General features: G+C 57.2%; 2 protein-coding genes and 1 long non-coding RNA gene across 4 annotated transcripts in view; 2 read left to right on the top strand and 1 right to left on the bottom strand.

Moving 5' to 3' along the window:
• The window catches only part of WNT6 (Wnt family member 6), a 13,457-nt gene extending 5,334 nt beyond the window's left edge, over nucleotides 1-8,123 (top strand). Inside the window, exons 2-4 of the mRNA XM_072813328.1 lie at nucleotides 4,599-4,819; nucleotides 5,061-5,398; nucleotides 6,864-8,123. Coding sequence (XP_072669429.1) covers nucleotides 4,599-4,819; nucleotides 5,061-5,398; nucleotides 6,864-7,325 — 1,021 coding nt within the window. The 3' untranslated portion in view covers nucleotides 7,326-8,123. The remainder of the gene's footprint in view (nucleotides 1-4,598; nucleotides 4,820-5,060; nucleotides 5,399-6,863) is intronic.
• LOC140625772 (uncharacterized) lies at nucleotides 244-14,304 on the bottom strand. Of its 2 annotated transcripts, none has more exons than XR_012025088.1 (3): nucleotides 13,978-14,304; nucleotides 12,563-12,710; nucleotides 244-503 (listed from the first exon to the last, which is right to left on the bottom strand). It is a non-coding gene; the product is annotated as an uncharacterized lncRNA (long non-coding RNA). The 2 variants fall into 2 exon arrangements; XR_012025087.1 differs by having other exon boundaries at nucleotides 14,157-14,304.
• WNT10A (Wnt family member 10A) lies at nucleotides 13,621-26,071 on the top strand. The gene is made up of 4 exons (XM_072813327.1): nucleotides 13,621-14,144; nucleotides 15,184-15,446; nucleotides 22,149-22,528; nucleotides 24,949-26,071. Exons 1-4 carry the CDS (start codon nucleotides 14,032-14,034, stop codon nucleotides 25,444-25,446), a joined length of 1,254 nt encoding a protein of 417 aa, XP_072669428.1. The 5' UTR covers nucleotides 13,621-14,031; the 3' UTR covers nucleotides 25,447-26,071.

Below are 26,071 nucleotides of genomic sequence, written 5' to 3'. Positions count from 1 at the left end.
AAAACCCATCCAGTAGTTCTCTCTGGGGAAGGGGAGGGTCCTGGAGGGGGGCTTCTGGTCCAGGGGCCTGGCAGGCAAGGGAGGATGAAACACAGGGATCGAAGCTGAGCCATAAGGGCAGAGCATTGGAGAAGAGGGTGTTCTCACCAACCCACAAACACTGCCTGCACTCCTACTGCTTGCCCCGCACGGGGCAGGTCCAAGAGATGAATATGGGTGTATGACCAGGAAGACAAAACCCACTTGCTGGGTCTCATTCTCTGGACAGGCTCTTTTCCTGTGCACCAGAGAAGCAGTCAGGTATCATTTATTTCCATTTCACAGTTGTGGAAACTGAGGCTCAGAAGGTGAGGTCTCATTCATTCAACAAATATTAAGTGCCAACCAGGCAAATGGCAGAGCCCAGATCCAAACCCCAGGCTCAGCCTCCCCAAAGTCTGAAGGTGCCCTCTTGATGATGTTATGCTTCCTCATGACATCTTTGTCTTTAGTATGTCTTCGATCTAAGGGGAGAAAGATAAGATGAGAAAACAAGACAAAATAGTTATGCCGCAGGCAGGACAACAAGCACCCCCAAATAAGCGACACCCGAGGCGATGTGGTGGTGGTGGGGTGGCTCCTTGGGGCTAGTGAAGTGAGCTTGGAGATATGTTGGGTCTGATTTTGCTGACTTAGGGGTTGGGAGGGGGTGGCTCTGAGTCCCAAAAGTTTAAGGTGTAATCTGGATGGATGCAGAGTTAGCCAACACTGCTAAGAGTAAGGAAGGGCGGTGTGGAAGAGGGCATGTGGGGTCATCTGAGGTTTTCTGATACCTCATGTGGTCATTTCCCTCCAGCTCCTTTGGTTTCAAAAATATTCACCTAAATTTCTTGCAGTAAGGATCCCTCCACTGAGTGACCTCCCTCCCAGGGTCAGTCAACTCCCTCCTTCATGTTCATCTGTATAATGAGGGGAGGGAAGGTGGTTGGGTAGGACTAGGTGACCTCTGGCATTCCCTTTGGCTTTCTGAATCTGGAGATGGAAAGGTAGGTTAGGCCAGAACCTGGGGCCCCCAGGGCTTAGATCTACTGATGTTGCCAGTAGGAACTGGCTGGCCCCTAATGCCACCTCACTTGACTCTACCAATCAAGGTCCCTGGGAAGGAGATCTTGGCACAAGCCAAGCCAGTTAAAATGGCCAACCCCAGGCTTGTCCCTTCTTGTCTGCATACTGATTTCTTTTAGGGCTAGCCTCATGTTTTTCTATGCCCAGGAATGGCTATTTGATTAGGATCTCAGATTCTACATACTACGTATTATATATTTCTTACAACGACTGTGCTCCAGTCCCCCAAACATGCAGATGCTCCCAAATGGGCACATCTTCCCTGGGCTGCCCCCAGGCCAATGCTGACTCAAAGGCCAAAAAAGAGCTGATTCCCTAAGGAAGCAGAAGGGAAGAGAAGAGGGTAAAGGAAGAGGGGAGATGGAGGAGTTGGTTTTTGATGTGAAGTCAAGTGTTAACAGTAGGGGGGATAAAGGGAGCTTCTCATGCTACCTCCTCCTGTTTCTGAAGCCCAGAGAGGGACCAACTTGCCCACAGTGGCTCAGCTTACCCAGAATTAACAGAGACCAGGGTATAGAAATGAGGCTTGATGCTTTGTCCAACGCCCCCCTGCTACTCTTCTTCCGGAGTTTTCTTTCCTGTGACTTGGGGATGGGAGCGAGGACGGGAGGGCAGGGAGCAAGCCGGTCCCTTGGGATTCTAGCTGCTACTACTGCCCATCCCTCCTCCTGACCAGCTTGTAAACAAGCTTTGTTCCCAGGCAGCCAGCCAGCCAGCCTGGGGAGCCAGACCCAGACCAGCAACTGACTCTGGGGCAGCCCCTCAACCCTGCAAAGGGCTGGCCCCACCTCCTGGAGGGCCCCACCCTTCCTGCTCCTTCTATCTCTAGCCCCTGGCAAGCAGACAAGGTCAGGGGGCTTTTTGCTTTTCTCCCTACATACCCCCCACCCTCTCTTGCTTCCCTAGGGTAGGAGGAGGGAGAGGAGAGGGATGGGGTCAGAGTAACCTTGAGAGGATAAGGCCAGTCAACCTTGGGAAAGTAGGGAGTTAGCAGAGGGCAGGGTTGGGGAGGGGAGACTGGGGAGCTTAGTGGCATGGGGGTGGGGTAGAAAGATGAGTTTGCAGAGCCCCAGACTCACAGGTGGTGGCCTAGACATGCAGGTGGCAGGAAAGGAGCTGGATAGCCATGGGAAAGTCTGCTTGCCTGCCTTTACATCCAGTGTAGGGGTGTGGGGGGGAGCTAATTAAGGGTCCGGGAATCACAAATGGATAGGGGCCTGGCCTTGGTGAGTGGGGACATTCTTCTTAGGTGGCTCATTCATTCATTCAAAAACATGTATTAAATGGTGTTCATTGTAGTATTATAGTAATCATTCATAATATGCAAACTTTCATAATAAAAATTGGGGGAAATATGAACTAAGCACCTAAAAATCTGCCATGGGAAGGAAAAGAAAATGCCACTTCTAATTCCCAAGGTGTACATAGTCTTATCTACTGACCCTATACAACCCTGCTGGAAGCAGCCTCAAATCCTTATTGTAATGAGGTGGATAAGTGGATGGAGTTTGGATAGATGATACGGGGATGGATAGATGGATAGAGAGATGATAGATAGATAGATGATAGATAGAGGCCGATCCACTCTTCAAAGTCATTGGGCCACTGGGAAACAGCTTGGGCTCCCCTACCGTACCTGTGACGCACTGCCCACCCCTCTATCCATCACTTCTCTTGGGTTGGGAAAGGGTGGAAGCTGGACCTTCCCAGGCTGTGGTTGGAATGCGGTGATGAGCAGGTCTTAAGCGCGGAGGAAGGAGGGCCTGGACTGCATGTCTCTTCACTGAGAAAAGGATCTTGGCTCCAGAAAACGGGTCGAGGGGGCTGACAATGATCTGATAGGGTGGGGTCTGGTGGTGGTGTGGGGAGGAGAGTAGGAGACCTTATAGGATCCATCTTACACATCTTCCTACAACTCTCTCCTCAAGCATCTTTCTCCCCAGCATTGAGAAGTTCTACCTTAAGACCTAAATTCCACTCACTGCTGTTCAAGCCCATTACATCTCATGTTGTGGGGCCAGAACAAGCCTGGGCAGCCTGTACTTGCAGAGCACACGGGGACAGAGGGGGAGCAGCGATGGGCACGAAAGTAGGCCACCATGACCTTGGGCACCTATCTACCAGTTTCCTCTACATTTTCTATCTCCTGGTACCACTTAGTCCCACCCAAGGAGTCTTTTCCTGCTCTCTGCTGAAGGCTTTTTTGTGTGATCTCAAGTGACTCTCAGATCCAAGTACTCCAAGCACTCATTCCTACAGCAAGCACAGGGATCCCAGCTAAGCTTTCAAGAGCAATCTCATTAAAGTAGTTCCACTCAAGGGGCAACTGGGTGGCTCAGTGGTTGAACATCTGCCTTTGGCTCAGGTCATAATCCTGCGGTCCTGTGATTGAGATCTGCATCGGGCTCCCTCCCGCAGGGACCCTGCTTCTCCTTATGCCTAGGTCTCTGCTGCTATCTCTGTGTCTCTCGTGAATAAATAAATAAAATCTTAAAAAAAAAAGCAGCTCCACTCAAGAGTGAAAACCTTAACCTTCGAGGGTCTGATACATGGAAACCAAATAACAGCTCTCTTCTTAGGTGAAACAAAGGCTAGGAACGGAAGGATTTCTGAAAGTGTACAGAACTTCCCGTGAGGTCTTGACCCACCAAGCCAAATGGCCTTCCCTTTCCCCAAACCAGTTATGTCACAACCAGTGGCGTCAGGGCTTGGCTTGCTGCCCTGCTGCTCTGAAAATGTCACAGACCCCAGAACAGAAGGGTCAGTGTCACTTACTTCACATTAATGCTTCAGCACCTCGGTCCCCAGCTATTTCCTCCTGCTCTCCAGTACAGAGAGACAGAGGATATCACTGCGTGAGGGCCCACCTGAGAGATCAAAGCCCAACCTTCCCATATTACAGAAGGACAAACTGAGCTACAGAGGGAGTGTGACTGCCTTCAGAGCTTCCCTTCCCTAGCCATTCTAAAATCTTGCAGCCTTCTACATCCCTGGGATTGCCCCTGCTTGCTAGCCCCAGGGCTGTTCAGCTGACAGATCCAGCTTGTTGTCCAACTAATGCCAGATCCTTCTTTGATACAACTTTTGCCTACTTTTCTTTGTATTGCTTTATGATTCATACTGTTTTTTTACTTCGACAGTTTTTGTGATCTTCCTCCTGTTAATTTCTTCCTTGTCTCCCTTTTGCGGCAGGCCGGTGCCAGGTGCCTTCACCTTGAGTCAAATTCCTATAAGGATTTATGAATGAAGATGTGCCCAGAAGGACAAGACGGAATCCTTGCCCGATAGCAATTTCAGTCTAAAATCTAGTTAAGGGGGGACATGGAATGGTTAGAGAACCAGTTAGGACAATCTCAAACGCAGCTGGAGTGGGGCGAGAGAAGAAGCACATCCCAGCTCTTAGCCCTGGGCTGACCGGGCAGTCTCCCTCCCCCCTCCCCTCCCCCCAAGCCCTCTGAGTCATTCCCTGGCCCTGCTGTTCGGTTGCTTTCCAGGGCGGTGGGCAGCCCCCTGGTCATGGACCCTACCAGCATCTGCAGGAAAGCACGGCGGCTGGCAGGGCGGCAGGCTGAGCTGTGCCAGGCTGAGCCAGAAGTGGTGGCGGAGCTAGCCCGGGGCGCCCGGCTTGGGGTGCGAGAGTGCCAGTTCCAGTTCCGTTTCCGCCGCTGGAACTGTTCCAGCCACAGCAAGGCCTTCGGGCGCATCCTGCAGCAGGGTCAGTGTGGGCTGAGCACCCAGGGGGCTGCTTTTTCTTCGCTAGGGGATCAGAGGGGGGTGTGTGGGGGGAGACTGCCTGAGCCCCCATCTGTCCCAGGGGCCTGTGGGCACCCTGCCCTGACTCTGTCTCCCAGCCAGGCCGCCTTGCCCACCGCATGCAGCACCGCTCTCCATCCTGGGGGGACCCGCCCTCGAAGCCTGGGTGCTGCCTGCTGACTGCCCCCTCCCTGCACCCGCAGACATCCGGGAGACGGCCTTCGTGTTTGCCATCACGGCTGCGGGCGCCAGCCACGCGGTCACGCAGGCCTGCTCCATGGGCGAGCTGCTGCAGTGCGGCTGCCAGGCGCCCCGCGGCCGGGCCCCACCCCGGCCCCCTGGCCTGCCTGGCACCCCGGGCCCCCCGGGGCCCGCCGCCGGCTCCACCGACGGCAGCGCCACCTGGGAGTGGGGAGGCTGCGGCGACGACGTGGACTTCGGGGACGAGAAATCAAGGCTCTTTATGGATGCCCGGCACAAGCGGGGTCGCGGAGACATCCGTGCATTGGTGCAACTTCACAACAATGAGGCAGGCCGTCTGGTGAGTGTGGGCAGGGGTGTGTGAGTCAGGGTGGGTGTGGGTGATGGTGGGGTCTGTGGGAGCTTATCTGTGGAAGTGTGAGGAAGTGGAGGGGTGAGCGAGGGCGTATGTGAAGGAGAGCCGGCTTGGCAGAAAGGGACCTCTTGGGAAGATGGGCTGGGGGCATGGACGGGCATGTGGGAGGTAAGGTGCCCAGCTGAGAACAAGGAGTCCCTTGAGACGCCTGGGAGGGCCTGGAGCTGGTGGTCTAATGGGCAGGGTGAGAAGGAGACACCCAGGGAAGAGAACTTGGGGCCTTTAGCAACCTCCAAGAGCCAGCAGATGGGGCAAAGCTTGAGGTATGTAGAGATCCGGCTGCCAGGGCAGGGACAGAGGAGGGTGACAAAAGCTGAAGATGAAAGAAAAGAGAACTTGGGGCAAAGGCATGGGGTCTGGAGGTGGAGGAGTCAGGAGAAGTGAGGGAGGCTTGGCAAGGGGCTAGAACAGGCCTGATGAGGTGGGGGCGGGCTTGGAAAGGTGTGAAAGACAAAAAGTAGATATTGGTGAAGGTAGGAGGGAATCAGGCAGGAGCCAAGAAAGCTGTGACCGAACCTGAGTACTTGCCAACTGGCTGCCCACCAAGCCCAGAGTAGGCCCTGCTTGGGACGCTGGCAGCCTCTCCCTTTCTCTCCGCAAGAAGGAGGGCCCCAGGAGCTCCAGTTTAGGGATAAGAGCTGTCAGGGTCAGATGTTTCCAGGAGGGGATGTGAGAAAGGAGACAGGCCTGGGAAGGGGAGGGAGGGCACACAAGTCTGTAGATTAGGTTGGCCTCTGGACTCTGAGCTTCCAGAGATGATCTTCCTGGGTCATCTGACACCATAAATCTCTAGTGAGGTTGTAGCAAATAAGGGGCAGGAGTTCTGGCTTCCAGCTCCCGGGAATGCATTGACAGGGGGCCCTCCCGCACCCTATGCTTCAGTTCTAGGGTGCTCTAGGGACACCCTACACACATCCGGTGTCCTCCAGGGTTCAGGCCTGAGGCATCAGGCAAGGGGTAAGAGGGGACCCAGAGAGGAATGTCCAGACAGGCCCACATACCTGTCAGAGAGGGTTGGGGAGGGGTGGCAGGGGCAGACGCCCAGGAGGCCCGCTCTGCGGCTCTGCGGCTCTGCTCAGCCCTGCCTGGGGCCCGTGGGGCTACAACGAGGGGGGCCGGCCGGGTTGGTAGGAGGAGTAGAGCCCGACAGCTGCAAACCCTCCCCTCTGTGCTACACACTGCGCCCCCTCCCACCCCACCCCCACTTCTGTTACTCTTCCATTTTTATCAGTTTTCCTTCTCCGGGATCCTCTCCACCTTGCCCTCTACTCCTTCCTCTCTTCCTTCCACCCCATGCTCCCCACCTTACTCTAGGTCGGTCCTCTGGGCCTTCCCAAACCACGCACCCCTCCCCTCTGTCCCCATCGGCCGCTCCTTCGCTCCCCCGCAGGCCGTGCGGAGCCACACGCGCACCGAGTGCAAGTGCCACGGGCTGTCGGGCTCGTGCGCGCTGCGAACCTGCTGGCAGAAGCTGCCCCCGTTCCGCGAGGTGGGCGCGCGGCTGCTCGAGCGCTTCCACGGCGCCTCGCGCGTCATGGGAACCAACGACGGCAAGGCTCTGCTGCCCGCCGTCCGCACCCTGAAGCCGCCGGGCCGCGCCGACCTCCTCTACGCCGCCGACTCGCCCGACTTCTGCGCGCCCAACCGGCGCACCGGCTCTCCGGGCACGCGAGGCCGCGCGTGCAACAGCAGCGCCCCGGACCTCAGCGGCTGCGACCTGCTGTGCTGCGGCCGCGGGCACCGCCAGGAGAGCGTGCAGCTCGAGGAGAACTGCCTGTGCCGCTTCCACTGGTGCTGCGTCGTGCAGTGCCACCGCTGCCGCGTGCGCAAGGAGCTCAGCCTCTGCCTCTGACGCGCCGCCGGCCCCCTCCCCCCCGCGCCCCGAACTGCGCGCCCCTCGGCGTCTGCGGGACCTCCGGACCCCAGCGGGGACCCTGCCCAGCTTCTCCCAGGCCTCCGGAAACTGAGAGGCGGCAGGGCTGGAGGTGAAGGCCCAGGGCACCCGATTACCCCTCCTCCCTCCGGGAGGGAGCGCTCTGGGACTGCTGTGGGGGAGACTATGCAGTCGCCCTCCCCCTTTGGCCGCCTATGGAAACCAAAGAGCCAGGCTCTAGGCCTCTGGATGCAGGACTCCTTAGAACTGTTGGCCTCGGGGTGGGTGGGTGAGTTTAGTATCAATAAAGGTATTTAAACCCATAGGACTGGGCCCACAGTTTGGGAGGGGAGCTTGGGGCTGCCATGGGGCCAGGCTTCCCAAGAGGTGTGTAAAGGAAGATGGCTTTGACAAAACTAGCATCTCAGGGGTCATTCTTAGGTCCCTATATCTTCCCATCTATTGGATTAGGCTCTCCTGGCAAGGTGGTGAAGAGTCACCCTTGTCGCATCTCTCCAGCCTGGATCTGCAAGCAGGGGGAAGACCTAAGCCATCTCTCCTCAAAGGAACAGACTGAACAGGTTTAGGAAAAGAAGACCAGAAGCCTCTGGTAGTGTATTCAGCTCTCAGATCATCCCTCATCTTAATTCTAGGGGACTGTGACACCTTTACCTGCTTTTCTGTTTCTGTGACCCCTGAGGAATTCGAGGGTAGATGTTTAGGGCCACCCAAGCCCGTAGGATTAAAGCACTTTATCAACTGTAGAATGTGATGAAACTATGTTATTAGTAACACCAGACTTTGTTACCATCAAAACTAACTTCACCACCTTAATGTTCAAAAGACTGCCCAGAACAGCATTTCTTAATCACACTCAGAGGGGGGTGAAGCAAAGTTGTCCCAAGGTTTCTCTTGGCACCCAATCACATTTCCTTCCTTCTGGTTCTTTCTCAGCAAGCTGATGTTGAGGCTGAAGTGACAGAGAAGAAAGGTTTGGGATTCTGGATTCTCCAGAACTAAATCCAGAGGATGGGGGAGCCATAGCCAAATGGCTGGGATTCAGGGCCACCAATCTACCCACAGCCCAACCACTGCAGTGGACAATGACTGCCCCACCTGGTGATGTGGGCAAAGCATGAGCTTTGGATTCAGGCACTCTGGGTTTGAAGCTGCTGCTATTGTAGCTGCTTAGAAGGTTACAGGCAGGTTAGCCTCAGTGTCTCTAGCTGTACAATGGGAACACAGTTGTGTTTCAGTTATCCATTGTTGCATGACAAACAACCCCAAACTAATTATTTGTCATGATCCAGCGGGTTAGAAATTTGCCAGAACTCAGCTTGATGGCTCTGCCCCTTATGGCTGAACTATTGGCTGTAGTCATTCACTTGGCCACCTCCTGCGGTGGCTGGGCTGGCTGGACAGTTTAAGAGGCTCTCCTCATAAATGATTTTTTTTTTTGAGATGTGGAAAGCACTTAACACAAAATTTGGCACAATGATTTATGTCAAGCTTATATTTAATAAATGGCAGTTACTGTGGGAATGAGGATAGAGAGCTGATGCTCTCAGGGCAGACCCTGAGAAGATACCCAAGTCAAACTAGCTTAGGCCAAAGGAATGAATTATTGGAAAGATAATTAAAAAGGGAATTGTTTACCTGGGAAGTCCAGGGGTAAGACTGAATTCAAGCACAACTGAACTCAGAGGGCCAAATGATGTCATAGGTCTTACTCCCCTCAAGTCTTACTCACCACCATCCCCAAGTCTACAGTTTCTAGCTTATCTCTGCTCCTCTTGTCATACTGTCCTCAGTATCTCCTGCTGCTGATAGACTTGCTCTATATGTCAGCCCTATGTCCACATTCTTAGAGCTGGTGGTCTAAAAAAGAATGGCCTTCCCAGCAAAAGTCCTAAGGAAGACCCTGATTTGGTCAGCTTGGGTCACTTGCCCATCCCCAAACCAATACATCCAGGAAGATGTATTACCAAGACTGGGGCTGGCACCAGCCTCCTGGAGACCACAGGTATTGGGGGCACAAGGAGGAGATGACAGTTTTTCAAATGAAAAGAAGAAAGGGGGAACTTGTCCTGGATGTAAGAGACGTTAACAATGGCTTCCAGTGCATCTGGCCTCCCTCCCCACAATGCCTCTGCATTCCCCCTTGACCTCGCCTGGTTCAGCCCTCAAGAATCACATCAAGACCTCTACAGAGAGGAGGGTATCAGGCCGCAGTGGGCAGGAAAGGGCATCTGAGTTCCTGCCTCCTCCTGGCACCTTTAGGTCAAATGCCTGGGCTTCAGGGAAGAGTTGTGGAGAATCTGAACTCAGGACCTCTCTACTCGAAGGGGTTTGAATAACCTCTCAAGGGGGAGAATGGAATTGGCATCATGGGCCACATGGAGGAGAAATTAGGCTCCCTAAGGGTGGCGTTTATATTCACAGCTCTGCCTTCCCCAGAGCTGGGTTCAATACAATAAATAAATAAATAAATAAATAAATAAATAAATAAATAAACAAACAAACAAACAAACGGACTACCTAACTCCTGCACTTCTCTCGGAGACCACAAGAGGGTGCACAGAACCCAACTTCCCTGTTAACGGGGCCCAACAGGACCTGCAAGACATCTGCGGAGCTCAGAGAGGGAGGGGGGGCAGGAGAGGGTGGGATGAAAGGAAGCAGGGAGACCCAGGGACAGCTTGGGTCAAGCTGCTGGGGTTCCAGACTGTCTGGGACCTCTGAGCTGACCCGGACCTAGGGCTGGGACGCTTGCCTCCCCCTCTCTATCACCAAGTCCTGGGGAGTGGTGGAGAGTGGGTGATGCTGGACTCCTCCATGATGCCACAGAAGGAAACCGAGGCAGCAGCTTGAACTGACACTGCCCCAATCAGGTGAAAAGGAATTCAGAGGAAGTAGCATGATTCGGTGGGGGGAAAAAAAAGCCTAGTATTCTAGCTTGACCTTGACCAAGGTAGTTCGTCTCTCTGAGCCTCAGTTTCCCATCAAAAACAGAGAGTGTCTGATAGCTTCTGGTACCTTGTGAGGGCATTACCCTCTTCAAACTGCTAGTTGTATGCTAGCGGTCCCTCTTCTGTGGCCAAGCCCCGCAGGAGTCTGGAAACACCTTCTGTGAAGGGTGCGCACCTCACTATTTTGGCCATTATCTTGGTCATCTCTAAGCTCAGAGACAGCTCTGTGCTCTTGCACTGCTGCCTTGGAAGAAGGCTGGGCACAGAGCTCAGAAATGCCCCATCACCACCACCCCCTTGCTCACTCAGCTGCTCAGCCCCAGGCACAGTCTGAGCCATGAAGGTTCCCTGCTGGCCGGGTGGTGGGGGACATGTGGTACCGGGGAGATGGGGGAAGAGCACAGAAGCGCCCCAGATGTGTGCATGACCACATCAGGAACAGCCAGAATGCAGGCAGATGGGTGGGGAAGCTGCTGGAAAGCCCGTGATCACCCGGAGGCCAAGGGCTCATTTCCCCTTCCTGCTGATGACCAAACATACTAGGAGTTTGGGGACCAAAGGAGCAAGTTATCCCCCCTTACCTTGCTGAGAGGCGCTGGTCTCTGCAGCCGGAAGAATAAGACAAAGAGCTCCTTCACTGATGTGGGGCTCCTTCCCTCTCCTCTTCACCAAGATAGACTTCTGCAGAACCTCGGGACCGAGCCTGGCCTGGTCTGGGCTGGGGCCATGAGGGTCCCACCTGTTCGCACCCTGGTGCCTCCCCACACCCTCCCTTTCCCTGCAACCTCCTCCAGAGTTGCCACAGCTGGAACCATTCTCGGAGCTGCCTTTCATCCCTGGTGCTCCCCCCACCCCCAGTGGCCCCTATAATTGTGGTCTCAGCTGGCGGCTGCGGGGGCTGGGGTTGGGCTGAGGGCCAGGGCCCAGGGCAGGGCCAGGGTGGGGACTGGGGGCTGCTGATAGGGGTTTGCCCATGGCAGGGGTCATTTGGGACTGGAGCTCCAGTCGCAGACACTCTTTCTGGGCCTCATCCCCACATACACCAAGGTTGTGTGCCTCCATATGCCCTCTCCTCCCTGTACTGAGAGGTGCCCCAGGCTTGGGCACTTTGAGACCCTCCTGATGTTGGGCCAGAACTACTCCCCAGTGTAAACAGGACTTGAGAATCATTATTTGCCTCCTGGGGTTTTCAAAGAAAGGGCCCCTGCTCCCTCTCTTTTACACCTCTATATTTCATGAGCAGTAGAGTGGGGTGGGGAGCAAAGAGACCTCTCGGCAGAGGCAGGTCAAAGGAAAAAAACATCAGCCCTTCACAGCAGCTCAGCAGAATTTCCCAAATGTGGTCCTCACAAAAATCACTTGAGATACCAGCTAGAAATGTAAGCCCCAAGGCCCAGTCCCTGGACAGGCTGGTTCAGCTGCATGGGCCCCAGAACCAGTATTCCCCATGACGGCTTACATATGATGCACCAGGCATGGAAGGGCTAGTTTGAGCACTAACCGGGGAGTAAGGAGGTCATGAACACATTCCCTGTTCCATCTTGGGCCTCTTCCTAATCCTTTTTGGGCCTCAATTTCCCCAACAGCCAATGGCCACATAATTCCCCAGCCTGGCTTGTCCTTGTGATACCCTCTGCTGAGCCTGGTCCTGCCCTATCCTTCCCCATACTCTTCCCAACTCTAGCCCAAGCCATCTCTGTCCCTTCAGCTGGGCGAAGGAGAGCAGCGGAGTGGGCAGGGGGCAGCCAGGGTCAGACAAGGCTCTGGCTGACGCAGACTGCTTCCTGCCCCCGGCTGTTTTCCTGCTGTCCGGCCAGACTGCTCCCCCCCCCCATTGCCCCACCCCCACCCCCCGCAGCCTCAAGCCCTTAATTCCTGACAGCTGCGGTGGCTGCCGGCAGAGATGGGGGGAAAGGGGGGGGGGAGGATGCCGTCAGCCTGCTGTTGCTCAGGCTGCCCCCACCACCTGACAGTCTGGGGACAGGGAAGGCCCCACCCCTCTCCAATCCCCCAGGGATGGGCAATTCCAGGAATGGGCCCCTTTTGTCTCAGAGCCCAGCGTTTGTCCTTAAACCAGCAGAGGACAATGAGGTTGGGAGGGAGGTGTGTGTATGTAGAGTGGAAGACTTGTGCCCATTTTACAGAGGAGGATGCTAAGGACCCAAGTTAGAATCAGAAACAGAAGCCAGAGCCTCTGTCCCCAACCATCTGGTTTCTCAGGCCCTTGCCTGGGTCTAGTATACTCACCGCGTATTGAGATGAGTTCAATGTTCAGCTGGAGCGGGAGGACGTGAAGGAACCCCAGAGAGGAGGGGGTCTGAGTCAGGAGACTGGTTTTGGGTGGCTCCCAGAGAACCAAGTACAGGTAGCAGGGCCAGGACAAGATCTGGAGCCTCTGCAGAAAGACCCAGGCAAGCAACGCTCAGGGTTGGGGCCCTTGCTGCTGTGCTCAGGGTCAAGAGAACGGGCCTCGGTTCCAGCTCTTCAACTAATTTGCTGTGTAACCTTGAGTAAGTCATGGCCCTCTCTGAGCCTCATTATTTTCTTGTGAAATAAAAGGGGACAAAAGATGACCCCCCAAAGCACACTTTTGGGATGAAAAGGCTCACTAATTCCTCTCCTAGGGTGTGTCACCCCAGGGAGCTCTGCTCCCAAACAAGCGTTTACAGAGTCTCAGCACATTTTCCTTCACAGGCTCACTGTAGATGAGGTGGGCTTCAGTATGACCTCATTTCACAAAGGGGCAGAGGGTGGCTCAGGGAGCACCAAACACCTGTTTAAGGTCACATAGGTAAGAAGAGCAAAATCCAGAGGCTGCCAAACCCCCTTACAGGACCCCCACACCTGCCGCACCAGCCAAGCCTGGGAAGTCCCTCCTGAGGTGGGAGAGGCAAGCAGGGGGGCCAGCCCCTCCCCTCCAGCCCCTGCAGGTGTGTATATTGGGGAGGACCGCTCCGGCAGCTGTGTCTCGGCCAGACACACACACTCTGCCGTAACCCACAGCGTGTTACACAAACCAGCGCCCTGGCACTGGCACCTCCACGTGCACGCGCACACGGACCCCCGACACCTCTCCCTCCCCCGCCCTCCGCACCGCCGCTCCCTCCCGGAGTCCGGAGCGGACGCAGTGGCCTCGGGACCCGTGCAAGCCTCCACCCCCCCTGTCGTGACGTCACCTAGGGTAGAGCCCTGAGACACGGGGGGGGGGAGGGGGGGGAAGGGGAGGCGGCAGCTCCCGAGCCGGGACAGTCACTCACTCTCTGGGCGGTGGGGCCGGGCACAGACAGCGCCGCCCCCCCCACCCCCCCAACCCCCGCCCGCCTCGCACGCTCTCGGAAGCGCAAGCTCGCGGCGCTGCTCTGGGGGGCTCCCCGGCACCCCAGCCTCTCGTCCCCAGCCCGCAGCACCTCCGGGCCCCCCCCTACCCTCGAGAGGCACCGGGAGTTGTCGCAGGGGGGCCTCGGGAAATTCCCTGGACCCCTGTGCCAGGAGGTGCCCGGTGCGCCCGCCCGCCCCCCCACCCCGAGGGCGGTGCCCGGGGGCGCTGCCCCATGGAGCGGGGAGGCGGGCGCCGTCTGCTCCCGGAGCCGTGACCCGAGTCGGAGCTGTGTGTCGCAGCCGCCCCGACCCCCGCGGAACATGCGCCGTCGCCCCTGGCTCACCGGTCCCGCCGGGCTGTGAGCCCCCCACTCCTGGCCCGTGACGGCCCGCGCGCCATGGGCAGCACCCACCCTTGCCCCCGGCTGCGGCTCCGACCTCGGCCCCAGCCGCGGCCCGCGCTCTGCGCGCTCCTGTTCTTCCTACTGCTGCTGGCTGCCGCCGTGCCCAGGTGAGCCCTCACCTCACGCCCCGCCCTCCTGGAGAGCTGGGACCCCCAGCCGCGGGGGGCCTCTGGCGCTCCTGCTGGGGCAGGGGACCCTGGAAGGAGGGAGGGACAGTGTCGCAGGAAAGTGCTGGTACCCAATGAAAGACACTGCCCTCATAGGATGTGACAATCTGGGCAGTCCAGGGAGAGGAGGCAGTCAGTGCCCAGAAAAGTGAAGGCTACTAAAAGAGGAAGTGTGTGTGTGTGGGGGGGGGGACAAGTGCCAGCCTGGAGGCCACACCAGCTGAGGGAATGCACCCGCACCCCCAGGAGAAAGCTCCACCGCCTTGCTCCACCTTGGAGATCACTCCCAGGAGGGGCCATGGGTTGGAGACTGGAAGGGAGTAGTTCAGGTGGGGTCACTGAGACACTGCAGCTGGAAGGGTTCTCCGTGTGTGTGTGTGTGTGTGTGTGTGTGTGTGTGTGTGTGTGTGTGAACCCTGCAAGTTATGTTGTAAACAGCAGTCTGTGTGTGCACATGTGTGTGACTGAGAGCTTATGGGTTGATGTACATTAGGATGAGCACATGTGCATGCTCGCGAGTGTCTTTGTGTATGTCTTTGTGTATGTGTGTATAAACTATGTCCGAAGTGTGCATGTTGTGTAAGTGTTCCTGGGCCACCTCAATGTGTGCAGAAGTGTGTCTGTGTGAATGTGACTATCTGAAACAGGCTTTGGGAGTGGTCTCCTGGGGAACGTAGGTGAGCATCTATGCCTCAGGATGTACTTATGAAATACTATGTGTGCAGGCATTTCAGATGTGTGTGCATTTACACGTCAACCTGGGTGGGTGTGCAGCTGGGCCCGTGGTGTTCTAGGAAATGATGATGAGGGGAGCAAGGACAGGAGAATGCTTTAGGAATATACCTATAGGCCCAACCTTTAGAAGCAAAGATTGGAACAGATGGATTATGGCCTTTGGGACAGAGTGTAAGTTGCTAAATGGGGGCCCTCCTAGCTCCCCTAAAACACTCCCCCACACCTACTCCCCCACTGCCTTCAGGTCTGCACCCAACGACATTCTGGGCCTCCGCCTCCCCCCGGAGCCTGTGCTCAATGCCAACACGGTGTGCCTAACGTTGCCGGGCCTGAGCAGGAGGCAGATGGAAGTGTGTGTGCGCCACCCAGACGTGGCTGCCTCAGCCATCCAGGGCATCCAGATCGCCATCCATGAGTGCCAGCACCAGTTCCGGGACCAGCGCTGGAACTGCTCCAGTCTGGAGACTCGCAACAAGATCCCCTACGAGAGTCCCATCTTCAGCAGAGGTAGCTGCCCCCTGCCTTACCCTTCTGCCCACCCCTCCAGCACACCTCCACCCCCAAAGCCAGCCATTCCCAACCCACTCCCTCAAGCTGGCAACCTCCTCAGGTGCCCATCTACCAGCCGCGCTACTCTTTTCTGGTCTTGGACAGTCCATGGGGTCAGACAAATGGGGCAGATGTGTCTCCCACCTGGGCTGCATGGGCTGAGGGTAGTAGGTTCCACACCTGAGAGTCAATTCCTGGGTTACCCTGCCCTGTCATTGACACTGTATGTCTCAGGCCAGGGAAATAGCCACATCTGTCACCTTCGTCGATTTACACTCTACCTAGTACACAGCATTTAGGATGGAGAGCCTGTGATAAGGTGTCCAGAGTCAGCATGAAGGACTTTTGCCAAACTGTATAGGTGAGGGAAGCCTGGGCAGGTAAAATGTCTGTACTTCTGCAGAAGCTCTTCCGGGCAGGGTACACCACCAGCCTCTGTGTCATTCCTGCCGCCCCCGAAAACCTTCTCTGAATCAGAGGCACTGGGTGTGTGCATGCCTCCTGCCCAGCAGGCCTGACAGCTCTGCCAATCCCTCTTCCCCTGGCAGCCCAGAGAAGCCGCAGCCCACTCCCTGTCCTCCCTCTGCGACTTCTGGGTGACCCAGGGCCCACCCTGACAACCCCCAGAGTAGCTTGGGCTGGAGATGGCAGGAGGTTTTGTCACCCGTTTCTGTTCACACCCACCTCCTGCCCTGGTATCTTAGGCCTTGACTCAGGTCTTTGGGGGAAGATGGGAGTTATTCATCTTTCCTCTTAGCTGCCTGAGTGGGACAGTGTGGGGATCTGGCTCCTTGGGACTTGTCCGGTTCTCGGTTCTTGGTTGACAGTGGAGGAGGGTTACCCCTATACCCTGTGGCCTTGGGGCCCAGAGGCTTCTGGGAGAGTCACTATAAGGGACCCTAATTTCAAAAAGAACTCGGCAAAATGAGGACTTTCCCTTTCCACCGGGACCCCTCCTCGCATCCCCGGGGGCTCCCAAGTCAGGGGCCACCGCAGCCTCCCCCAGCCCAGCCCCAGGCCGCCCGCCCCGCCCCCGCGCACCCTCCCCCCTCGCTCCCCCGCGCGCCCGGGGCGCTGTTTCTACCCGGCCGAGCCCAGCCCGACGCGTGTGGCGGCATGCAGCCGCGAACTAATCCCCGCGGGCCGCGGCAGACAGCTCCCGGCCGAGCCGCGCGGCTCTCCAAGGGGTGCCCCCGCCCCCGCCCCCGCCCCCGCCTCCGCCCCTGCCCCCGCGCCCGCCCCGCGCGCGCCCGCCCCACCCGCCCGCAGCACCGAGCCCTGCCGACCCCGCAGACCCCGGCCCGGCGCCCCGCCCTGCCCCGCCCGGCCGGGCCCCGCCGCCCGCGCTCGCCCACGCCACGGGACCGGCCCGTGTCTCTCTCCTGCGCTGCCCCCGCCGGCCCGGAGCTCGCCCTCCAGGTCTCTAAGTGACCTGCGCGCTCCCCGACGCCCCGGGTGTTTCCTCCCACGCTCGCGCCCCCCGCGGGGAGGGCCCCCGGAGCCCTTCCTTTGGGTTCTGCTCGCGGGGCGGGGGGGGGGGGGTCGGACAGGTGCTGGGGTTCTCGCCCACCCCGCTCAGGGTGAGGCAAGGCAAGGCAAGCTCTTGAGCCCTCTTCCTGGCCACGGTGTCCCCTCTTCCCCTCTGGGCCTCCTGTCCCCTCTAGATAGAGTGAACCCACGCGTCCCGATTTCTTTGCCCGCGTGAGGCCCGTGTGGCCCGGTGGAGAGCGTGGGGTCGTGGAAGCTCAGGGGTGAGTTCCGAGAGCGGTGGAAGCGCGCGGGGTTGGGGGTTGGCGCGGCGCCAGGCGCTCCCGGGTTCACCTGCAGTTTAATAAGCGGGAGGTGAGCTGGGGGGACTGGTGGGGGGGAGGTTAGGGGTGGAGGGGGGAGACTTGCTGGGGCTAGCCGGGGCGGGGCGGTGCCCAGCGCGGGGCAGGGGCGGGGCAGCGGCTCCTGGGCTCTGGCAGCAGGGGGGGTGTGGGGAGGGGGTGCTGGCTCCTTCCTTTAGCCTTGGAACACTGTCCTACCGATGTGGCTTCTGCTCCCACATTGCGACAGCCCATTTTCCACCTCTCCGTCCTCGGACTGGACTCTGGGCTTCTGGAAGAAATTGCCACTTTCTTCCTCCCCCGGGACATCGTGACAGACCTTCCCTCACTCCATGTCTGGGTTCACCCTTCACCCTCCCCGGGGGGGTTATTTCCCAGCCCATCACCTCAAGGACTAGCTACATTTGAATTCTAGGGGGCCACTCTTGGTTGCAGCCAGACCCTGGACTGGGTCCTTCCTTCAGTCTCCCCTCTTTTCAAGTTGTGATTTGTTCCATGTGGGGTCAGGTGGTTTCCCCCAAGTGGAATATAGGGCACTGACCCCTCTTCCAACGCAGACTGTGACTGGGGTTCTCTTAAAGGTGCATTCTGACATGTTTAAAATTCAGAGATGGCTGGGAGGAGGTGGTCCCTGGGGCCTTCCATCTTAATGCTGTTACTGCCATCCACTTGTCCTGGCATCTCCCCTGAAATGGACTGGGTGAAGGGATGGGGTTCCAGTGTAGAAGGGAAGGGTGCATGAGCACCTGGAGTGGCAGGGCATATACTAGGGCTTTACCCAGCCCAGGAGAGGGCATGACAGGGTGCTGGAACCTGGGTGGGTAGGGCAATGATATCCCCAGGGTTTTGTTCTGAGGACACAGACAGTTGGTATCTGTGTGGGTGAGGTGCTAGGCAGCAGATCAAGAGGGGAGTCCCTCATTGTGAGGACTAGAGCCCATCCATCTCTCATTCCTGATACAGGGGCAATGGAGTAGAAGGGGATGGAGGAGCCAAGGAGAGGCTGGTGGAGGCAAGTGCAGTAGATTCAAGCAGCAGGTCCTAGGAGCGCCCACACGCGTTAGTAATGCCCTCTCCTAAGGCCCAGACCCATCTGGAATGGATGGAAAGAGGGGGCATGAGGCCCTGCAGCAGGCCAGGCTCTCAGCCCAATGGAAGCCCACAGTTTGAGAATCCAGCCTCTGTTTTCCAAGGCCCTGGCTCTTTCTTCTTCCACCTCCCTTTTACATTCATTCTTGAGGAGTCTTGGTTTTAGGCCTCAGTCTCCAGGCTTGGGGTGAGTGGTGGCACTCAGGGAGACAGAGGCTCAGGGAGTCATGTCCCAGGATCACCTAAAGTTCCATTATTCTAGTAGCCCTCAATAAATTAGCTAATACATATTAAGTACTTGCTGTTTGTCTGACACTGTTCTAAAGCACTTTATCTATACTTTAAGATTCTCAAACAACCCCTATGCAATGGGCCCTATTAATATCCTCATTTTACAGATGAAGCTGAGAGAGGTTGGGTAACTTGCCATTAATCACACAGGGACTTAAAAGGGAGCTGTAGAGACAGGACTCAAATGTAGGCCTGCTGACTTTAGAGATTGCACTCAACCCCTGCCCTGCTGCCTCCTAGGCTCCCAGGCCACCATGAGCTCCCACGTATGTCCAGAGTGAGTGTACAATGGAGGAGTGGCCCAAGAAATGAAACTGACATGTATACACAAAAGCACACACACACACACACACCTACACACCTACCTTTGTTTGTGCAAACGTGTAGCCACTTCCAGTGTCACCCCTAAGCGTTCCCACATGCACACAACTCTCTCTCTCTCAGCCCAGGCACATAAGCATGCGCAGATTATTTGCATGGAGGGGATGGAGAACAGATCTCTCCCCTTCCCTCCCTCTTTGATTCAAATAGGCGGGGCTCAAGCTTCCCTGACCCCTCCTTGTTCCCCTCTGGCTCCTGAATCCTCTCTCCTCCAAGCTCCCCTGCCCTCCAAACCTCCTCCCCCAGCCCCATCCTGGCCGTTGGCTGCGGCCTGGAGCAGCAGCTGACTCCACTTAGATGCTGGCAGTCCCTGTCCCAGATCAAAGGCAGGACGGCTAATTGTGCGTCTTAACAAGCCCCCCCTCCCTCCATGCTCCAGGCAGCCCAGCTGGCCATGGCCCCACCCCTCTCCCCCTCCAGCTGGCCAGATGGCACAGTGCCTGCGTCTGCCCCAGACAGTCGGGGCCAGGACCGAAACTGGGGCCCTGAGTGGGAGCTGGGGGCAGACCCAGTAGGCTGGACTTCTCTGAATCCCGGATGCTTGGAGCAGAGGGTAGTCACACAAGCCCTGGCCAGTCGCCCCTACACGTGGCTGTGACGACTGCCAGAGGCCACGGCATGGTGTCTTTAGCTGCCTAGGACAGGTAGTCTCTGTAGACTGTGAACTACATTTTTCCAGATTCCTCTGGGCCTGCCTCTGAATATAACAGAACCTGGAAGATGGTGGTTGGCCTAGCACATCCCCCTGGACCAGCCTCTTGCTCTTTCTGGATGCCATGTGTAGATAGGGTCATAGGAACTGGGAGCTGGGCTACCTGGGGTTCTTATTCAGGAGCATATCTTCCCTAGAGCTGAATGTCTTTTAACAGGAAGTTGCCAGGCCTGGGAGCTGAGAGAACTGGGGTTGGGTTTGCTACATAACCCCTGTGACCTTGGGCATCTCCCTTTTGTACTGTGTGTATGTATATGGGGGGTGGGGGATGATTTCTGAGGCCTGGGATGCTTCTGGAAGTCTGAGTATTGCTATTTGTCCTAGCAGTGGGCTGGTGACCCCCTCCCCCCCACCCCCAGCAATAGGGGGAGTGCTCAGAGTTCCAGAGCTAAAAGGCAGGGGATGAACACAGGGTGCACTCCCCAGGGACTTGGGTCTGCCCTCCTTTCCCCTGGGCCCCACCTCCCATGTCAGTGTCTACTCCTCTGCAGCTCCCACCAATTCCCGACATGCCCTTAAAAGGCTCCAGCCCAATCCTCATCCTTTTTGTCTGCTCTTAGCTGGGCTCCTTACAGAAAAGGTCCTGAGATGCCACAAGCTGGAGAGAGAAGATAGACAAGGACGGCCTGCTTCGTGGGTTTCTGTGGCTCGTGTGATTTATTCTAAAGTGGGTCATGAGCTGCTGGGCTCTGTCCCTGATTGGGGGAGACAATAACCCATGGCCTGACACTGCAGCTGTAGTGAGTGGAGTGAGACAGAGGAAGAACTTATCAAAATAGCTAATGTTTGTGCAGTACTTTCTGTGAGTAAGGTACTCTTCTGAGTACTTTAAGTTTACTAATTTAATTCTTGGGACAATAATGCAGCAGATAATAGCAATCTCATAAAGGAGAAGACAGAGGCACAGAGGTCAAGTCACTTGGTCAAGGTCAGGTAGCTATTAAGAGTCAGTAAGTGGAAGAGCTAAGATTTGAACACAGACAGTTTGGCTTCAGAGTTCATATTTTTTAACTACTACATGTCTTGTCTTTGGGCGGGGGTGGGGTTAGGCAAGGACAAGAAGACAGGACCCTGTGATAGGGTGAGCACGGGGGTGGGGAGGAGCAGGATTGGGCTAGGGTCTCTGTCCAGTCCTGGTTGGCTCTCTGAGGTCTGTGGGAACTCCCAGAGCATGTCCTCCCAGTCTTTGATGCTAGGGTGGAAGGAGCCAGGGGTTTTTCCTTTGAATCTCTGGCCTCCTACAAGCTATTAAGTCTCCAGCCAGGGTCTGAACTTCCCCAACAGGTACCTACCACACAGGTGAGTTCTCCTCTTCATGTAGAGGCTATGATTGTTCCTGGCTGCTTCTCCCACTGGCCACACGCTTCCGGTTTCAGAGGCTGGTCAGAGACTTATACCAGAAAATGCTACTAGCTGGTCCCTTCTCAGAGGAAGAAGCCACTTGTGGGTCCAAGAGGCAGACCCTCCTCTGCAAGCAGGCCTCCCCCTCTGCCAGGGAGGCCCAGACCTATCAGGACCTTCCCAGAGGATGGCTCAGGCTGGGAACACCAAGGAGAAACGTAGTGTAGACCAGTCCTGGGTCCCTGCGAACAGCTCACCGGGGTCTTTATGCCCTGTAGCATCCCAAGGAAGGTGTCTGCCTTAGCTCACCCTTCCCTCTCAACTTTCAACACTACTGCAGGGCACTGGGCTGACTTCCAGCATTCCTCAAACAACCTCTTCAGATGACCTAGACCCACTGCAGGCGGGGTGGCTGGGCGGTACCCTTTTCTGAGCAGTTTCTGGGATGCCTGTGGACAGGAAAAGGGAAACCTCTGCTGGCTCTTTTCTCTGCCTCTTGAACTTGGCCATCAGAGAGGGTTCTGTAGTGGGCCGAAGGGGATGGCACCAGGCAGGCAATCTTGGGGCTGGGAGCTGTAGGAGGACACCATCTCCTCTGACTTAGCCTTATGCCCATGAACATCTTCTGGGCCTGGAAGTCCATTGCCAGTGATTTTTTTTTTTTTTAGGTTAAATTTTGCCTTCTTTCTGCAGGCTTATTTTTAAACGGCAGATATCACTTGAGAGGTAATAGATTAAGTCCCTGATCTTAAGAAGCGTGTTTACCAGATACCTCTGTCCAACAGGAGAGAGGTAGACACAAATTCTGAGCTTGCTAAGGGTGATGCTAAGGCAACAGGGAATCAAGTGCCAATGAAAAGAGGGCCATGGGGGAGACCTCCCATGGGCCATGGGGGAGACCTCCCCCAAAATTGAGCCTCGGTTTCCCCTTGGTATGGGAAGAAGGTTGGGCAGGAAGGGCCGAGGGTTGAGATATCGAGGCCCCCCAGAGCCTGTTTCCTGGATCTGCACCCTCAGGTTTTCGCGAGAGCGCCTTCGCCTATGCCATCGCGGCAGCTGGGGTCGTGCACGCTGTGTCCAATGCCTGTGCCCTGGGCAAACTGAAGGCCTGCGGCTGTGATGCCTCCCGGCGCGGGGACGAGGAGGCCTTCCGTCGGAAGCTGCACCGCCTGCAGCTGGACGCACTGCAGCGTGGTAAGGGCTTGAGCCACGGGGTCCCGGAACACCCGGCCCTGCCCCCTGCCAGCCCCGGCCTGCAGGACTCCTGGGAGTGGGGCGGCTGTAGCCCCGACGTGGGCTTCGGGGAGCGCTTCTCTAAGGACTTTCTGGACTCCCGGGAGCCTCACAGAGACATCCACGCACGCATGAGACTCCACAACAACCGAGTTGGGAGACAGGTGAGAGCCCCACCCGCCTGGGCCTGCTCCAGATCCCTCTGCCTAGGGCCCACCCCCACCCCAGGCCTACCTCTCTTCTGGGGACCACACCACTCCCCCTAGCTCAGCAACTATCTCATTGCCCCCACCTAATCCAGTCGCCAAACACGCATTGGATACCTACTGTGTGCCTGGACTAGGCCTGGGACACAGGAATGAAACCAGCCTTGTCCTAGGTCAGCTTCCCCTCCACTGAGTGGCCTGCTCCTCCCATTATTTTGCAGTGAGCAATGGAGGGGGCTACCGGGCTGTGGTCTGGGCCTCAGGGGCCTTGGTCCTGTTCTGTCACTGTCACCTCCCCTATAAAACAAGAAGGTTGAACTGGATCACCCAATATGCCCAGCAGCACCCCCCCCCGTGCCCCGCCCAGCTCTATGTTCCGTGATTCTGTGTTATCCTGTGCTATCCTGTGCTGTGACCCTCTACCTCCTCTCCCAGCCCTTTTTTGCAGAATGAGGGATTCCTTCAAGGGGAGGTTCTTGACCCTATGTTATAGTTTGCATCATTGCCTTTGTCTCCCTACCCTTGAATGTTTATACTACATCAAAGGTCATTCATTAAAGAAAAGGAAGGAAGAAAGGAAGGAAGGAAGGAAGGAAGGAAGGAAGGAAGGAAGGAAGGAAGGAAGGAAGGAAGGAAAAGAGAGAAGGGAAGAAATAATCGCTTGCATTTATTGAGTGCTTCCTATGTGTTAGGCACTGTCTGGAGGGTGTCAGTACATAGTAGCCTCTAATTTAATCCTTACAACTAGCTATGAGGGTACTAGTATTAGCCTTGTGTTCAGATATGGAAACCGAGGTACAGGGAGGTAGAGAAGCTTGCCCACGGCGGTGCAACTGGTCTGGAAGTGATAGAGGCAGGATTCATCACCAGGTGGCTGAGTGTTGTCTGCACTATGTGCACGCCTCCGCTAAGATGCCCCCCTATCCCTCATCGTGGGAGCTCGGCACCCTCCTTCCCTGGCTGTTCAGCCCCCCCACCATCCCTTCTCTCGGACCTGCCTGGCCTGCCTTCAGGCCTGCCTCGCTCAGGCTGACACCTGCTCCTCCTCACTCCCCTTTCTCCTGGCCTGTCAGCCTAGGCAGTTTGTCTTCTCCTTCCACAAAGACTTGGAGCTATTCAGCTCTTCCCTTCTTGACTTAGGGATGAAGTAAACTGAGGCATTTCCACCCTCAGGTCACATCCAGCTTCCACCAGCCCTGCCCCGTTCACGCAGCTCTTTTCCCAAGCTTCCATACTATCCCAGCCCATACCAACACTGCCGCCTCCTCCTTGTTAAACTGGCTAATTAATGGCTGCTGCCTGTGGGAAGCAAATGTTCTGGAGTTGTTACCAGGGGAGGCCTTGGGCTGGTTCCTCCGTGGTGCTGACACCATGGGCTGCACCCACAAGCCAAGGAGCCCTTTAAGACTCAGGGGACAGAGTCCCTCTCTTGTGGCCCTAACTGCCCAGGTGAGAGGGCTGGGGCCAGTGATCATTGCTCTCCTGGTCTGAGGGTGTGTTTTGGAGTGGAGTTGGGGAAAGGAAGATGTGGCCAACTGCTTCTGGTGTCTCTAGTGAGGGTAATGTCAAGGTGTGCTTTGGGAAGAGATTCTAGAGCTGGTTGAGGGCTGTGCAGGGGGTTGATAGGTTGTGTTCCTGTAACTACCTCCCTTGGAGGCTTGGGGCCTTCTCACTTCCACTGGGCTGGGGATCTGGCCCTCCGGGGCTGGTCCCATTCCCTATTCAGGTAGAGAGCCTTAGGGCTCCCCTTGGTGCTCAGTACCCCCTAGGAGGAACTGTGGCATTCAGCATGGGGCAGAATAAGCCCCAGCCAGTATAATGGGGGAAGGAGGAGGCTCCCCAGCTCTGTTCCCTCCTTGGGCTCCCTGCAAGGGGCCGCAGGGCCCAGAGGAGAGGAGGAAAGGGGTTTTCTCAGACTCCCCGCAGCCCCCACTCCTGCCTGGATCAAGGCCAGAGGCTTTGGGGATGGGATATAGTGGGGCCAGCACCCCCCTGCTCCTGGCCCCCAGCTGAGGGATGGAAGGAGAGGGAATTTCCCTGAGGATCTGGGATCCCCCCTCAGGAAGCAAGCGCCTCTAGCCCCAAGGGCCCCCTGCAGCTGCTGGGAAAGGAGAGGGGTGGGGGAGGAGGGAATTCCCCGGGCCGGCCTGGCGGGGTGGGGGGGCGCGGATGGGAGAGCAGCAGGAGGGCAGGGGGTTCCTCTCCGGCCTGTGCGCCCCCACCCCTACCCCGCTCCGCCCCTCCCCACCTGCTGGGGCCTCAGTGGGAGTCGGGTTGTGAAGTCTCCGAGGAGAGATTCTCGAAGGCCGGTGTCCGCGCTGGAAGGAGGGCCGCGGGCTGGCCGCGGGCGTCACCCCTCGCCGTGCCTCCCTCCGCAGGCGGTGATGGAGAACATGCGGCGGAAGTGCAAGTGCCACGGCACGTCGGGCAGCTGCCAGCTCAAGACGTGCTGGCAGGTGACGCCGGAGTTCCGCGCGGTGGGGGCGCTGCTGCGCAGCCGCTTCCACCGCGCCACGCTCATCCGGCCGCACAACCGCAACGGCGGCCAGCTGGAGCCCGGCCCCGCGGGGGCGCCCTCGCCGGCCCCCGGCGCCCCCGGCCCGCGGCGCCGCGCCAGCCCCGCCGACCTGGTCTACTTCGAGAAGTCGCCCGACTTCTGCGAGCGCGAGCCGCGCCTGGACTCGGCGGGCACCGTGGGCCGCCTGTGCAACAAGAGCAGCGCGGGCCCCGACGGCTGCGGCAGCATGTGCTGCGGCCGCGGCCACAACATCCTGCGCCAGACGCGCAGCGAGCGCTGCCACTGCCGCTTCCACTGGTGCTGCTTCGTGGTGTGCGAGGAGTGCCGCATCACCGAGTGGGTCAGCGTGTGCAAGTGAGCGGAGGGGCCTTGCCCTCTGGGCCCGGCAGCGTCGCCTAGGCTCCTGGGAGAGGAGTTTGGACTAGCTGATCGCACAGGAGCCTCCGGGCTCTGAGGGTCAGATCCGCAATCAGGGGACAGTCCAGTCGTGCCTGGACCCAGCCCCTCACTTCTGTGGGCTCCAGGACAGATTGGCCTCCCCGCTCCTTGCCCCAGACGCAGACAGCTCAGTTGGGCTGGGGATTGCCCCATACCGGAGGGCGGGTAAGGACACGAGTGTCAGCCAGGCAGCCTCTGCGCCTGTCTCCTTTCCTGCCTTCACGGCTTCCTGCGGAGAGAGAGAGTGCGTGGAAGCCTGGAAGCCCATGGGCAGGGGGAGGATGATTAGAACAGAAGAAACGGACATAATTGAGCTGAAGTGGCTCTGTAGAGGCCTCAGTCACGCGCCCCACCCAAGGGCCTGTGCCCCTCCTCATTCATTTAACAAATATTTATTTTGCACTCCTTCTGGCCTGGCACCCTGCGAGGGACGATGGGTGCTGGGGATTACAGATGTGAATAAGAGAGACACAGCACCTGCCCTCTTGGAGTTTACATTCTGCTTGGGGGAGATGGATAATAAACAAATAAATACACAAACAAGT

Source organism: Canis lupus, chromosome 36 (genome assembly GCF_048164855.1).
Source record: "Canis lupus baileyi chromosome 36, mCanLup2.hap1, whole genome shotgun sequence".
NCBI classification, from domain to species: domain Eukaryota; kingdom Metazoa; phylum Chordata; class Mammalia; order Carnivora; family Canidae; genus Canis; species Canis lupus.
Note: the sequence above shows the minus strand (reverse complement) of the source record. Positions and strands in the feature narration are given on the sequence as shown.

Excerpts from the sequence above, each read along its gene's own strand:
- WNT10A (XM_072813327.1), top strand. The coding sequence starts at position 14,032 with ATGGGCAGCACCCACCCTTGCCCCCGGCTGCGGCTCCGACCTCGGCCC. Across the intron at positions 14,145-15,183 it reads CTGGCTGCCGCCGTGCCCAG|GTCTGCACCCAACGACATTC; the intron begins GTGAGCCCTCAC and ends CACTGCCTTCAG. Across the intron at positions 15,447-22,148 it reads GAGTCCCATCTTCAGCAGAG|GTTTTCGCGAGAGCGCCTTC; the intron begins GTAGCTGCCCCC and ends CTGCACCCTCAG.